We start from the raw sequence: 18,609 nt of genomic DNA on the forward strand, positions 1-18,609 counted from the left end.
ATCAAGGTTTTACCACAGTTTTCCTTCAATCATCCAGGAAAATGCTGAACAGTTCCTATTTTATCCAAGGAATAGGATATCTACTCATTTCTGACATGTTATATGTAATGTATTATGTACCGATCAGAATAAAAAAATTATTTACTTTAAACAAACAAGCACAATTTAAAATCAAAATGAAATCTGTAAATTAAATGCTAAACATGTTAAAATCTTTCTAAGTGACTTTAATACACAAATTGAAAAGAAGATGTTAAAATTAAGGAGAAATATCCAGCACATAAAAAGACAAATGCAAATGGAAAAAGATTAATAAATCTGTGTAAAATGTTTAAATTAAAATATCTTTGATGTTAAACATCAAAGATATTATTTATTATATTCATTTAAATTTATTTATAAGACAGGAATTTTACCTGCAGATTAATATGGATTTGAATGCTTGAATTTCTTTACAAAAAAAAAAATTGGAAATGTGGAGAGAGACACTAAGAAGTATTCATGGTCCAATTCTAGGTGTAGGAATCTATAAACTTTGAATGAAGATCTCTGCTAAAACTGGGAGATTATCAACTTTAGAGGAAAAGAAAATAAAAATTTTATGTTCATCTGTGTAGAATGGAAAACAGTAGATTACAAAACAAATATTTAACTTTTTTGAAAACGGGAAAACTAAAATGGAATGCTTTCAAGAAGTTGAAGATTTTAAACTGCTTAAGATATCAAACGAACATATAAAGGGCAGATCACGTTTCTGGACGTTGATTTCAGAAGTTAAGTTTCTAGAGGAAAAGAACATCTTAAAAAGGCTAGCATGGACAGAAGAAAGAATGATTAAATAATGGAAGGGTATGAAATTGAATGTTAATCATTGTGATCCTTAGATGGTCCAAACGAAAGAAAAAAATGAGCACAAATAAATTACACTCTCTTTAACACGTCATCAACATATTTCAAAGCCAATCTGCTAACTAACGGTACGATCAAATGCAGCGCTTTTAGTGGCAGTTGGTAAAGAAGTTTGTTTAGAAATTAATTTAATATCTTATGTATGTGATATATATATATATATATATATATGTTGGTGTGTGTGTGTATACGTGTAGTAAGAACGTCGCCCATTTTAACCATTAAACGCTATCCAAAGAAATAAAAATTTTCTACTTTATTAATGTGGACAAATATTTAGTTCAATTTGTAGTTTTGCTCTCGAGGCTCTAAAAATCAATAATCAGCTGAAATTTAGTTGTTCCTTAAACAATTCTCTGAGCAATGTATGAAATATTAACTATGGTTTTGTAATATGGCAGAAGATAATATACAATTTTGTTATATAAACATAAATTATATAAAAAAGTAAATATCTGTAAGTAAATAAATAATTCACTACATACGAAATGGCAATAGGTTAAGCAACTCTAAAAAATCTGAGAATTATTCATTTAATTTGAATAGTAGACATTTTAATAATATAAATTAATCTTAGCTACGAATATATAGATAATGTAAGTCAAGCACAAGTCTTAGAGACATTTTCTTAACAATAATTTTTCACCATAAACTCTTTTTTTTAATAATTTTTGATATATTCTGTGAAAAATTTTAACTTCCTTGTTGAATTCACTAATGCAGGCTGGCGATCCTATGTCTCTTAGCCACCGCATCACTGTTGCATTACGCTGCATAAGTGAGCACGTGGATTGGTTTTCATTCTTTCTTTTATTTAAGGTAGGTGTTGCTCTTTAAAAATTATTTGTCTTTGAAATATAATATTTATATAGATTATATAGCCACGATATTTAATATCTGTGTTACAGTTTAGTAACGCAAGGATCGTAACCAGTTGGGACCGGCTTGGCTATTGTAGCACCATGAGTTCAAGCCAGTGTTACAAATGCAGCGGTCTTGGCCATTTCGCCAGAGAATGCTCTCAGAATGATCGTAGTGGTGGTGGAGGCTACAATTATGGCCGTGGACGTGAAAAGTGCTACAAGTGCAACCGTTTTGGTCATTTTGCACGTGAGTGTAAGGTAGATCAGGACAGGTGTTACAACTGTCATGGTGCTGGTCACATCGCCAAACATTGTGACCGATCTCCGAACGAACCCAACTGCTATAATTGCCACAAGTCTGGTCACTTCGCTCGTGAATGTCCAGAATCAAATTCACGAGGAGGATTTTCTGCTAACTGTTACAACTGTAAGAAGCCTGGTCACATGGCCCGTGACTGTCCAGATGGTAAGAGTAGTTATTACCGCAAATCTGGTAACAGTAGCCGAAACTTTGACGTTGATGACTGAATTGGGCCAAAAGAGCCTCCATTTTTTTTTGTAGACTTAGGTTTTTTTAAAGTGCTAGTATCCTGCCCTAAGGGTACTGGGTTATTGTTTATTTTTGCCACTCCTAATTATATTTAACATCTTTGTTTATATTGCGTACGCTTACAAGAAGGTTGCATACAAAATGATATGCAGAATACTGAACTGATTTCAAGAGTGGTTTTTTACTCATTATTAGAATAACATTATAGTGTATCTTTTTTGATGAACATACTAGTGTAGTGAATACAACTAATGCCAAATTGTGTTTTGTCATTAAGAGCTTTAGTTTCCCAAATGTTCTGTATTTAAGAGCATATGCTAAAATAGCATTAAGTTATGTATTTAAAGTAATGCAATGTCTTTGGACTTACAGCATATTATGATTAAAAAGATTAAAATTTGAACCCTTTAAGAAGTTTATTTTTCTGTCATATTAGTAGAAAAAGTAATTGGCTGCCTAATCAGTCATTTTAAAATGATAGCTCTAGGCTTAAGTTTAAGGTTTTGGTATTTGTAAAAGTATTTACAATTGGATTGTAAAAGTATTTTGTACAATTTTACATTCCACTTTATATTACTCATGAGGTTCTGTGGTGTAATTTGATGCTATATAAATATATATATATATATATATATATATTTTCTTATTTAGTTAACAGTGTATTTTTTAAATATATTTAAGCATTGCATTCCTTTAAAATGTACAGATTTACGTGACTGATAACTTCAAAAAAAAAAGAAAAAGTAAATTGAGCTTTTGTATTACATTTCAGCTGTATATGATAATGAATTTTTAAGAGCGAAGTAATGTTTATTCAGTGGATAGTGGCTGAATATTTTGTATCAGATTTATTTGTGATTTCCATTTGAAGTGCCTTCATTGATGATTTTCATTAAGTGAGAAATAAAAACCATTTGTTGTAAGATTTCAGTATTTTTTTATTAACGTTATTAGTTGTAGATTATATACTACCACATTTTTAGTCGTTCTTTTGACTTACGTTTTTCTGTTTAAATGTCTAAAACTAGATTATATGGTGGTAAAAGATGAATAAAATTGGTTTTTTTAATATGCATTTTATAAACATTGGACTTAAAGTGGAAGTAGTGTTTGCATATAGGGGTTTTTCAGTTTTCATCATAAGACAAGTTGTAAAATCTTACTTGAAATTATAAATATTGGGAACATTATGAAAAGTTAATTGTGGTGAAGTTTTGACCCAGAAAAGTTTTGCAAATATTAATTGGTTCTGAATTATTTCCCTCCCGAGTTTTGTCTTAACCCATTTCACAGTTTTTTCTGGCACCAGGTTAGATTTTTAATATGCAATTTAATTTTAGATATTTTTTATTGTTTGATTTTGCATTTTTTTTTAGATGTATTGTGAAATTGTACAATCCAAAATTGGTGTTGTATAATTTGTTACTCTATATTTTACTGTCAAATTCAAGTTATCTAAATCATATCCAAATCTTTGTTAAATCCAAGTTTATTTTTATTTTAACTTTTATTTTTTCCTGAAACTTAATCAAAATTCCAGTATATATATATATATTTTTTTTTTTACAGAATATGGTTGTATTAGTTAAGCAAAATTATTTTTCCTATGATTTACTGAAATTAATATTTTTTAAAGTTGTAGTTTTTGTAAGAGTATTACGTTGTGGGGAAAATTGGAACAAAAATTACTTGCTGCATTTTTTTTTGTCTAATTATTGATGACTTGGTTGGTTATGCATTTAATTCCCAGCAGCAGTTTTTTAGCCGCTCATTTTTATAAAATTTCCCTCTTAGGCTCTTGAGCTGTGTTAACGTAAAAAAATGTGAAATTATCAGTTACTAAAACCAAAAATAAATATATGCTGAATGTATTGCAACTTACTTGAAAATTATTGTTTTCTGATTACATTTTTTAATAAAATTATTCAACTGTTCAGAATTCAAAGATTTATTAACAGCTTACTAACGGTTTTTGATGTGTGTTTGTATATATATACTTCACATTTACCAAGAACTTTTTACATTACATAAGCTGCAAGTATTAAATGTAGAAGTTAGAATTAGTAAGAAATTCTTGAAAATATTTATTTGAAATATAATTATAAAGTGTGGAACATGGTTTTTAGGCAAATTGAAAGGGAGAATTTATGGCAGAATCTTGTTTCAATATTTGTGAGCTACTTATTTAGGAATATAGGATTAATTTTATCGTAGAAGTAAATGCAACTGTAATGTAGCGAAAGAAGACTAACATTACTGTAGGTAAAACTTAATTGCAGAAGTAGGTGATGTGCAAGTAAAAAAATCTGTTGCAGAAGAGAAAGTAAAGTAGAAAAATTTGTTTATTATTAAATCAAGAAAACCTTATACTTTCATTCTGATTAATTTATTTGTTAGCAAATTCATAAACATTTTACATATTTGCTAAGAATTTCATTATAGCCTATAGATTAAGAATTTCTATATTTAATTCCAAATAATGACATGTTATGAACTATCCTTTAATTGTAAACCGCATTCTCTTATACTGTTATTTTATTATATTATTATTATATCATGGACATTTATTTTCTATCTGTTTTGTGTTATAATTTTTGTTTTCCCTTGCACTTTTTACTTGATAATTTCATTTCTGAATTGAATAACTGGAAGCATTTATAGATCACTAATTTATTTTTCTACAATGTTCTGGTGCTAACTTCTTTATTTTGAACTGTGCTACTTTCCTAACTAACTTTTAACACTCCTGTTATGTAAAATGCCAAGCTTCTATTTCGTTTTTCTTCTTGTTTTTTTTTGTTATTAGCATTCTGCTGTGTTCTTAATTGACATTACTTATGACTTTTTCTTATTTATTTTCTGATAGTTTCTTAATCTGTCCTTACTGGTTAATTCACTTGTAACTTCTTTTTAGTTTCTGTTATAAATGTATCGTAACATCATTGTTTACTCTTCTTAGATTGATAGTGCAGTATCATATTTTTCTATTAATTAGAATTTATGTGTGCCACTGTAAGTATACAGTGTTGTTTTTTTACACAAAAGTCCACCATTCAGTTAATTGATATGGCAGAACAAAAAAATAATACTCTTAATGAGAACATTCTCCAATGTGCACGCCCTTTCAGCCAGCTTAATCCTTTGTAACAAACTTACTTCCTTAAAAGATTTAAGAACTAGTACAACAAATTTTTCATGTATTTTTTTAAGTGTAAAAATACAATGTAAAGGTAACATACTGATCTCATTTTGCTTGGTTAAAAAAAAAGAAAAAGTAGTAATCTATTCTCAAGATGCATTGTCATGCAGTACTGGACAGGTGAAGCTGAAAGTGAAACATTTCTGGTGTTGTCTTACAGTAACTACTGCACATTTTTTTATATTTATTAAAAAAAATTGTGTATGAATTTTATTTTTTTTTAAATAGGTGATAAATTTAATAGAATTTAGTCAGTTTTACGATGTAATTAGTAAAAAAAAAAAATCACTGTTCAAAAGAGGGTTGTGTCAAAACTTTTGTTAGAACTGCATTTGACACTATATGCAGATCTATTAATGAATTGTTTAAACTGAGAATTATTGTATTTTTTTAATTTTATCCAACATTATTTTTTTTAAACATACCTTTTATATACTTTTTTTTTTTTTTACATATTTATAAACTTTGAACACCAATATTTTTTTAGTTTTTCTGTTATTCTGCTGTTTTTCTTTTAATTAAAAAAATTATTCCTTCTTTATTTTGAATTTTTGAGAGACCTTAATGTTAGAAACATTTACTTTGATGTCAGTTTTTGTTTACTATATCAAGTTTTATTTATCTTTTCCTGATTTACCAGATAACTTTTAAGGTAACACTGCCAAAATGAAACTGCTTATAGCAATGAAGAATAATTTTTAAAAACTGTTGAATATTTGTTGCATGTTTGTAGTAGATGAAATTATTCTTTTTTTCTGTTCATTTTATGTAATAAATGAAGAAAAAATTAGTTTTATTGAACTTTTATAAGAATATATATATATATATTTGTTAACTTCTTTCTAATGAAAACAAGTGTTCAGTTTATTTCTTTTCTTAATCAACAAACAATTTTTTTTTTACAAGAAGTATTTTTGTTTGGTGTAGTTAAAAATATGTTACTGGCATATTAAGCAATTTAATTAGTTCTTTCATGAATCTAATAGAGTTACTCTATTTTATGTTATTTTAGGATTTTTTAAGTTCCATCTTGTGCCTTAAAATGCTAGGTGCATCTATAATTATTATAACCTCTGCCCTACCACCAAGCAAAACACCTGTTTTTTTCTTTTAATAAGTTCTCAATATTTACTCTTGCTTTTACTGTTTCTGTTGCATGGGGTTGTGCAATACAAATATTTTTTCCTAACTTGTTATTTCATTGTTCTTATTATGTCTTCATGCAATATTAGTCATCTTATTAGCAGATAAAATGACATTATCCTTCTCCTTACCTTAATTCAGCTTCATTTTCAGTTGGAGTCACAATAATTATTCATCTTTACCTTTTGGGTTTTTCCCATCCTGTTAGCTGCTTTAATTTCTCTACAGTTTGCAATATATTTCATTTTTATTTGTAATTGACCTTAACCATCATATGTTTGTTATGAGTGCTGTTAAGAACAACATTTTTTCCGTTATGGACAAAACTGATGTTTGGTTTTGTCCTTCGTTACTGTTCACAATTCAGAAAATCAAGTCAGGTTTCTTTGAAGTTGTGTTGCTGCTGTCTAAGATGCTTCATGGATTCATTATTAAATTATAAAAAGACAAGCCATGGCCATCCAAGATCTGGCAGTGGGTTCTCCCCATCCCTGAGGAATTTTTTTACTTCATTTTTTTTTTAATATCAAAAACTGTTGAAAGTTTAACAACCTGTAACATAGCACTCGTCCTTTTTTTGTGCAGTAGACTGTCAACATTTATTTACCTGGCAGTTTCAGTCAATTGAAAAAAAATTAATGTTTTTAATTTTTCAAGAAATTTTTGTCATTCATTTGAAATAGAAGTGATTTAATCTTTTTTTTAAACAGTTTTACAGTTGTATTCTTTACGGTTATTACTTAACATCATGAGTATGATCTTGGTACAGATATTCACTTCTACTGTATTGACATAATTTTAATATTTTCAAAAAAAAGCTGCAGAAAATATGGCAAAAAAATATTTGCATTCAAATCATGTTTCTGTTATATAGAAATTTTGGGAATAACACATTTTTTAAATGTATTTTTTTACTAAATATTTTTGATTTTGTGAAAGTATTGTTTATATTATCAAAATACAGAATTGGCATGAATTAAATTGTTTTTTTAATTCAATGTTTAAAAAATTTTCATTCATAAATATTTAATTTTCTTTTTGTGTTATTTGAACTAATTAGAATTATTATATATACATATATATCCAGTTGTAATCTATGTAATTAGAATATTTCTCTTTTTTAATTTTTGTTTTACTTTGTGCCATTTAGTTTCATTCATTGAAATGGCCTATTTGAGTATTTAATCTCCTTATTAATATTGCTGTTTATAAAATATTTATCTAAAATATTAAATGTGGTGATTGTGTTTTTTTTTTCATCTCATTGCTTGTATATTTTGTTTATGATTAATTCCTGTTATGGTAATAACAGACCTCCGTAATTTATACTGGTATTGTAATTTTTGTGAAAGCTAAAATATGTGTTAATGATGTAGCAACAGTTGATATTGTTATTTCTATTAAACAAGGTATTCTAATTTTTTTAGATAATGAATCTTATTGTATTTTTTGTATTTCATTATAATTTTGCTTTATGTAGTATTTCCCTTTAATGTTATAAATCATAACCGTTTGAAGACTTCATTTTTTTGAAGGCCTCAATCATACTCGTTAAGTAGGTCACACTATTAAATTCTACTCTGTAACTTAAACAGATTTGTAATTGACAGTTCATCAGTGGACAACTCAAATGTTCATCATCTGATAATAAATTATAATCCATTGTAACTTGAATGATTTATAGTCCTTTATACTCTAGTGTGGAAATGAGGAAACTTGTAATTGCCTTGCAAAAATTGTTACACTAAATAGCTGTGTAAAGCAAAGTAAAAAATGAATAAAGAAATTATGTATCTACGATTGCTATCGTTGATCATATGATTATGTTACTTGGTTATAATAAAATTAATTTATTTTCTTTTAGAATTTGCAGGTGCTAATTTTCCTTAGTGGTATTTTTTACTGTCAAAAAAAAAATTGTAAAGAATCATTCTCTTGTATTGTTGAATTAATTTGAAAAATTATTAGCATTAAATATATGTTGTTAATGAGCATTACATTGTTGGTTTATTTTACTAAAAGTTTCCTTTTTTGTACCATCTTCCCAATTCATTTGTTTCGATGTAGATAGATTTTTAACCAGTCGTGCTTATATAATGCAGTTTTGTAGTAAATGTAAATTTTCACAGATTTAAAAATACTACTTGAAATGAAACTGTTCTTTAATGATTGTTGTAAAGGAAAGAGGATGAGTTGATGAAAAATAAATTTATTCAGTTTTAATTATCCAAATTCCTGTGCGACAGGTCGGTTAACCATTACTTCTGTACGTAAATTTGGTTAAATTCACTGAACTAAATACAAATCCAGTAACAGAAAAAGAAAAGAAAATTATGAATTGTAAAATTGAAAGTTTCTGGTTTCTATTTCTAAAGCTGAAATTTAATTTTGTTGGAACAGTGAAGGGTAATTATCAGTAATAATATTAACAGTAAATCACACATTTGACTAAATGACAGTAGAATAGAGATAAATCTATCAGACACTTAAAATGTCACTTATGCTGTTTAGCGTTCCTGTTATCAGATTAGAAGTTGAGTACAAAGCACTCTATCAATATTCATAAGAAAAAGCATTTGGGTATATATCTGTCCAATATTTATTTATGTTAATTAAAAGATATAGGCACAATAAAATAACATTTAAAAAAATTACACCAGTAGTGCCAAACTAAAAACTACTTGTTAATCCTTAATTTTCCACTGACTTAGTCAAAATTTAAAGAATTGAACAAATAGTATGGCTTTTAAAGCTTTTTGAAGTTCTTTTGTTTAAGTATGAATGATTCCCCATATTAAAGAAAACTTCACAAAAAACCTGTAAAATAAAATAAATTTTAAAAAAAATAAGTGCTAAGAAACAATGCTACCGAGTGTGAACAAAGTCTTAGAATGCAAATAAAATTATGTTATATTTCAACCTAAGTTTTATAACTTAATTTTCCTGAATTTTTAGATGAAAACACCTTTAGTATCATGATCGACACTTCATTGATGTATATCATACTCATCAGCGATGTAAAAAAAAATATATATATATATTTAAATTGCCTGTGTAGACAGTTTAGTTTTCATTTTAACTATCTTAACACTAAGTTATCTACGTAAAATGTAATGAGCAGAAAAACTTGTACAAAAAAGTAATAATCACCGAATTGGGACATTTGGTAAAGAGTAAGACTTAAAAATAGAAAAGCCATAGCTTAAATTTCTTAAGCGTTTCTTGGACTTTTCTATCTTTAAAAAAATAATATATTTTAATTGTTGAAAATAGTTTTTAAAATTATCTTAAACAAATTAAAACTTTAATTTTTATTTTTTTAAAATAGTTATTAGACCATGTTAAATGATATTTAGTTTCATTAATAAAATCAATAATCTTATATAACTACGCTTTGCATAGGAAACTGTGTTTATAACTTGTATAACCATCTTATGAGGTTGTTCTGTTACATGACTTTATGTGTAAGGTGAAGTCACTTCTGATATTCTCAAGAATGAAGACACCACATGCTGTGCCTGGCTCACAAGGGAAATAGTGGAAGATAATGGTTTCTGATTGCATTGTTTACAAGGTCGAGTATGCTTTTATTAATAAGTTAAACCTATTGAAACACTAGTGGTATTCATCCCTTAATGTAATAAGTTTATAAAGAAAATCCTAGTGACTTCAAGGAAGAGTTGAAACTTAACCCTACTACCACTACATTATGTGCCATAATGCTGTTATTAATATCATCAAACATACTGTTGTATCTCTTACTAAATATTATATAATCTAATGAAGAAAGGAATTAAGCAATTTAATAAAATGCATTATTAATTATTAAAAATGTTACCAATGACTTTTAAAACAAGTTTTACTTTCTGTTTCTGTATTAATTTAGCTTCATTTATGTTAGGATCTTTTGAAATAGCTTTAAATTATGTTATGTAATGTGGTTATTGCTTTGTCAGCATCATTGATAATTTATTCTTTTGTAAGGTTGACAATGTATGGGAGGCATGAATCATCATGAATTATAGCGCATTAAAATAGAATAAACACATTAATAATAATTCATCAAAAACATAGTAAGAGCATGCAGCACAATTTACAGCTAGTAAATCCAAACATCAACCATGGTTTTTTATGGATTGTTTAGTGAGCTACTTTATTCATGTTCAAACCCTTTGTATTAAGATTTTATGTACAAAACGGTTTCATGTATCTACAAACTGAACAGTCAGCAAAGCTAGTGACACTAAAAGCCTGCCTGCATTTCTTTTTTTCATATATAACAGTGTTCTAATGGCATTTTTCTGAATTTTAACATGAGGAATTTTAGTATAACACAATTATATACTAGAATATGATGAAGCACCCCCCCTCCCACACAAAACAATATAATTTCTTATGTAACATATGAAATCATGATAAACTACCGTATTTTATTTTTAATTGTTCAGCTACCAATTTTTTTTTAAACAGTATGCAGCAAATCAACATATTTATTTTATCCCTTGATAATGCTTGCTGAAGATAACCTCAAGTAATGTACTGCTAACATTTTCAGTTTGTCTATTGTTACCGATTTGTGTGTTAGCATATTTATTTATTATACTTTGGAATTCATTAAAATTTATTTTTTAATCTACAGAAGAGTAAAGAATAAACATTACATTCAGGGGCTGAATGTAAATCTACCTAGCAATTTGTAGTGAAGGAATATAAACTTTAACTGAACAGGTCAGTGTATCGTACAGTTACATCATGGTAGCGCTACATTGTAATAAACTGCATCCCGGTTCGCTTATATAGATTAAAAATAAAACAGTAATTTAAGTTAGGGGACCCCTAGTCTCGCTTTAAGAAACTGAAATTTGTATCCTAATGTTACTTTTAAATCAAACAAATTTTCTGTTACTTAAATGTGACAAGCCAGTCAAATGCAATATTTGTCTCTTCACAGCTGTTAATTTTTTTCTCATGTTAAAGGTTACACAATTAAATGCTGTAGAATATCAGAAATACAAAAAATATTTTTAAAAAGAATAAGAAGAAAAATATCCTTTTCAAAAGGAAACATTTTATATGAAATTAACAAAAACGTCAGAATTATTTTTCCTGAAATAACTTGCAATCATAACCACAGCTATCTGAAAGAACTAAACATTTTTTGCTTACCTTATTAAACTTCTACTTTAGTTGTTAGTTTAGATGTACTTACAATAAGATTTTCAGAGGTTATTTTTTGGATCCTTTTCTTAAGAGCCAACTTATTTTTATAAACAGATTTAGTTTTCAGGATATTAATTTCACTTAGACTAATTAAACTTATGTTTATTTTAAAACAGTTTCAGAATTTCTTTTTGTTATTTCATTTTTTTGATGCGTCATTAATTTTAATTCTTTTAATGACTGTATCTCCCTTTATAGATTCTTTTTTTTTGCTTTAATTAACTTACCACTTACATTTTTTTGTTTAATAATCTTTGCTACTTTTTCATTCACCATTTACTCTTTACCAATGGTATGTAAGAATGAACATAATTACTCTTATGAGAAAGGAACTCTTGACTGTTCACTTGTATATCATTTACAGCTATTAAGAAAAGAAAAATTGGGGCAGATTATGTAAAGTGATGAATTATTCAATCTTTTACAGTCAGGAAGCAGCATACGATATACTCTGCTGCTGCTAGGTGGAGGAAATTATATAATTCACATTAAAAAAACTATGCAACCTCTTCTCTAACATATAAGCTATAAAATATCAACGTAAAAAAGGAAGGTTGGTTTAGTTGTATTTGTGCGATTTTATATATATATATATATATATATATATATAAAACTACTATTGTTTTTAAATGCTTGAATTATATGATTACTAATAAACATAGACTAAACATTTTTATCTTTTCTTTTATTGACCTGTACCAACCAGTTAGTAAACAGCATAGTAAAAGCTCCATAACATTTAATATCCTATTTATAAAAATATTTGTTTAAAAATAAATATTATTTATAGCTGAAATCATTTTGAATACTCTATTGATAATTAGATGCTAAATTCTTTTTAAATTAATGCAATTATTGTTTACATCCTAATTCTGATTTTGCTCTAATGATATGCTAAATTAAAAACAAAATTGTATAAACCATTAAAATACTAATAATAATAGTTAAAATACTTATCAGTAAATAATAATTTATTGAAAAATGTCCTTGGAATTTCACTTTTTGTTTATCAATAACAAAGGCTTTTTATTTTACTGTACAGTTTATTTATTTTTATTTAACTCTCCTAATTAAATTTACAACCATAGTAATTAATTTTTTATAATAACGTGTAGCAGGAAAATACTGTTGAAGAGTGGTTTTATTACCATCTCAGAGTTGTACGTGGATTTAACAAGTTTGATGAGATGAATGAAATGCCAGATCTTTACCAGTTAACTATCTGATCTAGGAGGCAGAACCTGGGAACGTCATGATTCATTACTTTTCTTGGCTGAACAAATTAAGATCATTACAACTTTTAAAAAGAAAGTTTGCATACCAATTTTGAAAGTTTAGAGCAGGCATTAGAGCTTTTTTTTTTGTAGCAGCCTCCATCTGGACATGTGTTAAAGAGGTGAAGTGATGATAATTTTTGTTTCCTGTAATTTTATTAATCCAATCCTCTTGTGTATGTGCTGATTCAGCATTTGTTTTTTGACAGTAACACTTTTTTTTAGATTATTTATTTAAAAAATTATCATAATACTTTAATAATGAACATTGCCTATTGCTTGTACTGTCTATTACAGACCACAAATCTGTAGCACGTACAATTATGGAGAGTTTTGTTATTATAATCATAAATTAAAATGAAAAAGAAATAGCAGTTTTAAATAAAGTAAATTTTTGCAATAATAATAAAAATTCATAGAAAGATAAGATCTGATTATTGTTAATGAAAATGCTTACATGGTAACAAAAAAAATTCTTTTCAGATTAATCTTAGTAAAAACGCTTTAAGAATTACATTAAAAAACTGCCAGTCAAAAATAAATTATATTAGGTATCCATAGAAATCTGAAATTCACAAAAGCAATAAAATAAAGGAACATTCTGTATTTGTATAATAAATAAACCAGTTTAATAAAAAGTTTTAAATTATTCAAAATCTGGAGGAAGGTCAGTCTACATTATATTCATGTAAAATGCATGACATTCACTTGGCAGGAATTATATATTTTAATTTTGGTAAGAAATTAGTCGGGTTATACTGTAACTATGTTAAGGGATTGAGGAATTTTGAGATCTGTTTTTTGTCTTTCAAGGGCTACTCCTCTAAAAGTCATTTAATTTTTTTTTTTTTTACAAATAGCTAACAAAGTTTTCTTGCTTTACTTGTAGCTGGCAGCATTGAGGTAAGTGTAGAGGTTTCTTATTAAAATCAAATTTTGTTTTATCAAAAAGAGGTGGTTTGCCTTTCTGTTCTGCTACACTTGCTTCAACATCTGTATTAGGTCTCTCGGCTTCCCTGCTTAGGTACGTTATCTTCATGGAGGTTGGGATGATTGTACTATCCCACCGGGTTGGTCTAGTGGTGAACGCGTCTTCCCAAATCAGCTGATTTTGAAGTCGAGAGTTCCAGCGTTCAATTCCTAATAAAGCCAGATATTTTTACACGGATTTGAATACTAGATCGTGGATACCAGTGTTCTTTGGTGGTTGGGTTTCAATTAACCACACATCTCAGGAATGGTCGAACTGAGAATGTACAAGACTACACTTATACATATCATCCACTGAAGAATTATCTTAACGGTAGTTACCGTAGGCTAAACAGGAAAAAGAAAGAGAAAGTATATGAGGCTGTGTACTTATGGATTTAATGGGAAAGATCACATTGTACTCCAATCTGAGAGAGGGATGATTGTAATATAAGGGGTGATGTGGAGGCCATCAAAATAAGTAAAAAAATATTACTACTGTTTATTCATATATTCTGGTACTATTCAACCAAGCAAATTAAATTTACCAAATCTTGACGTTTAACTAAGTACTAGTAGAACATCTCTGGAATTTAGAGTAAAATGTTTCTTGTTAGTATAAAATTTCTTTAGCAATTTCTAAATCAGTTAGTTGACTAAATCTAAATATAACAGATTGACATGGATGTAACTGAAGTTGTATCTTATTTGACCAATGTACAACATTATGCGATCAGAGCAATTCACTTTTTTGTATTTTCATTGTGTAATATGAAATTGATTTTGTTTGACATTTCAAAAGTTAATGGTTTTCAATAATTTTTCTTTTTGATCATCCCGGTCAAATATATAGCAAATTGTATAAAAATTTGTAATGAAATTGCAATTTTTATTTTAGCATACAGTAGGATAAATTTATTTTAGCGTTTATGGGAATTAGAGTAACCGATTCCTATAGACTTATACACGGAAATGGTAATGAATTTGATGATTTCAATAAACTAGGTATTTAATAAAACAACCAAGCCAGAGGAAAGGACACTGATAAAAGGCTTTCTGAGGATTAAATATAAAGGTTAAAGAATTTTACTTTCTTTAATTCTTTGTTTCTAATGGCTGAGTTCTGTCATTTCACCATAACTTTTACATATTCATCAATTAGAATATTAAAAAACTGTATCACTTTTACATGAATATTTACAAGTAATATCATGTTGAGCCAAGTAAAACTAATACACAGTGACTTTTTTTTTATCAGAGTTATTTACAACTTTACCCTTTTTTTAGTGTGAGGTCATTTGACATTTAAGAGTGCAGTCACTTTTCAGACTATTTCAATGGATGGTCTGCCAGACAATTATAAAAAAAAACATTTGTATAGAAATGTATGTAATAGAAAAAATAAAAACTATTTTTGACATGTTGAGACATTTCCTTTATTTCAGCAGAAATAAATTGCTCAGTTAATAGATTAAAAGTTTGCTGCTACAAAAGCTCGTGGATGTTGAACTTTGTAAGATTTTGAAGAGTGAATAAAAGAATATAAATTTACACAGAGTGGGCCATGGAAAAGTAGCCAGAATATGGAATATTGAATAGAACATTAGCATCATAAGTTCGTGCACAGGACATTGGCATGGAAAATTGGAACAAAGGAAGGGGTTGTACATTCCTATGTCAGAACTTCCCTCCTGTGAGTTATGTGGTCGTTCTTCCCTTCACTCCCTTCCTGACTTTTTATATGGGGAATGTTAAAAGGGTGTATTAAAACAGCACACACAATCAATGAAGTAAAGGAGAATATCAGGACGTGCATTAGCAGTATTACCCCAGCAGAATTGACACATGTATACTTGCACTTGTTAAACCGTGCACACAAGTGTTTAGTTGTTAGTGGAGATCTTTTTCAACATTTACTTTGAAGATTAGTACAAGAATTAGTAAACCAGAATTATTAAATGTATTAATCAAGTTTTAAAATACACATAAGATAACGTGACTTGAGTTATGCAGTATTTTCAGGAAAATAATGTGGATCTGTCTCAGAACATAAGAAAGATGGACATTCATCTTCAGAATCAGACAATTTTTTGTAGTTACATTTATGCTAGTATAATTCATGTCTGCTTACATTGAGTATTTGTATGGGGATAATGAGTCCATCATGGTTAACTTCTGTTTGACCACTAAGTTATAGCTCTATCTGTTGAGCAGTTGTATTGGCAGTGACGTTTATTTATGGTGTGAAATCCCTTCTTTCTTGTAAAGATATAATGGAAATTTGGTTAATCATTACTCTATCTTAGTTGTGAATATATGAGAATTTGTGTGTTTGTAGCATTTGTTAAAATTGCTTCTTAGTTTTGTCATTTGTCCAAAAGATTTTGTTGCTAATAGATTTGAATTTTGATAGAAGAAACATACTCCTGCTGATAAAGAAGTCTGTTTGAACTTTATAATTGGTTAATTTTTAACCAGTTCAAATTTTAGTTTCTTTTTAGTATTGCTGTAGTTTATGTATAATGTTGCCAAGTTGATGGCAATATATGATGTCAAGTGGTTCTTAAATGGTAACTGTAATTCTGATGATTAGGAAGATTGTACAGAATGTTCCTTTTGGTGTGACAAAATGTCTAGTAAAAATGTTACTTGAGGCACAATGTTGAGTTCTCTGATATCTCACAACTTAAGGCCAATTTTTTCTATTTTTCACCAATAGGTTACTTGTAATGAGCAGTGTATAAAATTGTGCATGTGTTTGTGAATGGTAAAAATAATGGATGATTCTACAATTGAAGGTAGTTTGAATGAAATTTTAGTATCTGTTCTGAGGCTAACCTTAATTTAAAGAAATAGTTGTAAGTGATTTCCTTGGACACCATTGAACAAACCCACCGGGTTGGTCTAGTGGTGAACGCGTCTTCCCAAATCAGCTGATTTGGAAGCTGAGAGTTCCAGCGTTGAAGTCCTAGTAAAGCCAGTTATTTTTACATGGACTTGAATGCTAGATCGTGGATACCGGTGTTCTTTGGTGGTTGGGTTTCAATTAACCACACATCTGAGGATTGGTCAAGACTGAGAATGTACAAGACTACACTTCATTTACACTCGTACATATCATCCTCTGAAGTATTATCTAAACGGTAGTTACCGGAGGCTAAACAGGAAAAAGAAAGGACACCATTGAACAACAGTCAAGTTGTTAGTGAGCTTCTACTGAACTGCAGAGACTGGGCTGTAATGATCTCTTAAAATATAGTAAATAAATAAATACTTAATTCAGACCAGAACATAATTTTATATTATTTTGATCATACCAGGAATGGTAGGTATGTTATTCCATGCAGAACAAAAAGAAATTATTTCAGTATTATGCCTGTAATATAGAAAAACTGAGAAAGTGTTCAAAATAGAGCACCAAAAATCACAAAATGTACAAATAAATGAAGATAAATGTACATTATTATATGGTAGCAACTGTGAAAATAAAAATAAATCAATGTTTTGAAGATCTTATTAATTCCTCTTTGGAATTATTGAATGAATAAAACATTAATTCTAATAAGATGTATTTTAAGTCTTAAGTAAAGACATTACTCTTAATGCATTTAGTTATTAAATTCCAAAAGGAAAGTGGACCAACCCCCAATACACTTCATCCATGGGGCCTATTGTATGCTCTCAAAGAAGTATTCTAATATATCCAACTCTGTTCCAGAACTCTCCCAAATAGTTTAAAAATGGACGTCCGCCAAAAGGTAGCCCCCCCATAGCACCTTGTCTCAGTGAGATCACGTGAATCATGAAATTTTTACAATAACTGGGGATCTATAAGAAATGCCTCTGGGAAAATAAATGTCAACTTTGGAAGTAAATAAATGATTAGAATTTAAATCAGCAAATGAAATGAAAATATATAAAACTTTACCCACAACATATCATACGTACAAAAGATTGTTCATTTTGAAAAAAAATTGCTGTGTAAATTTTGGTATTTGAAAATAGGCTAAAGGAAGAAATGATTTCTAAATTAATATTTCATCTACTAAACGTCTGATTTGACTATAAAAACAATACTGATTCTCTGAAACATTATTTATTTGGTGTTGGAGAAGTCTGAGTAATTAAGTCTGTTTTAATAACCTAAAAATGTCTTTATAAACCATTCGCCAATGACGTACAGTATTGCGTATAAATGGTCGGTTAGTCGTTGGTACCGCACAGGTTATGTTGATAATTTTTTTTAGTTTCTTATTATTTTGTTAAAGTCTACTAGTAAAATTATTTCTAATGTAGATATTGGTCTTCAGTCTATTTATCATGGATTATGAACTTCTTTTAAAAGAAATTGTCGTACTTCTGAAGGACGGTAATAGTGAAATTCGTTACACGTGTATTCAGCAGGTTTTAGGTTAGTATTTATAAATCTTTACTCAATTTTTGGATTTAAACCATTAGATAGATTTATTTTTATGTTCTCTG

The 18,609-nt window shown here is 28.2% G+C and overlaps 2 protein-coding genes across 3 annotated transcripts in view; both read left to right on the top strand.

Moving 5' to 3' along the window:
- The first annotated feature begins 1,634 nt into the window (after nt 1-1,634).
- LOC142323510 (uncharacterized) lies at nt 1,635-8,661 on the top strand. Its single transcript, XM_075363255.1, has 2 exons — nt 1,635-1,728; nt 1,818-8,661. The coding sequence occupies exons 1-2, from the start codon at nt 1,645-1,647 to the stop codon at nt 2,298-2,300; spliced, it is 567 nt and encodes a 188-aa protein (XP_075219370.1). The 5' UTR covers nt 1,635-1,644; the 3' UTR covers nt 2,301-8,661.
- A 9,287-nt stretch (nt 8,662-17,948) lies between these two features.
- LOC142323508 (protein HGH1 homolog) overlaps nt 17,949-18,609 on the top strand; it is a 32,910-nt gene continuing 32,249 nt past the window's right edge. Inside the window, exon 1 of one of the 2 annotated variants that reach the window (XM_075363254.1) lies at nt 17,949-18,538. In XM_075363254.1, coding sequence (XP_075219369.1) covers nt 18,448-18,538 — 91 coding nt within the window. In that variant the 5' untranslated portion in view covers nt 17,949-18,447. The remainder of the gene's footprint in view (nt 18,539-18,609) is intronic. The other variant, XM_075363253.1, reaches the window with a different exon arrangement.

Source organism: Lycorma delicatula, chromosome 4 (assembly GCF_047948215.1).
Source record: "Lycorma delicatula isolate Av1 chromosome 4, ASM4794821v1, whole genome shotgun sequence".
NCBI lineage: Eukaryota > Metazoa > Arthropoda > Insecta > Hemiptera > Fulgoridae > Lycorma > Lycorma delicatula.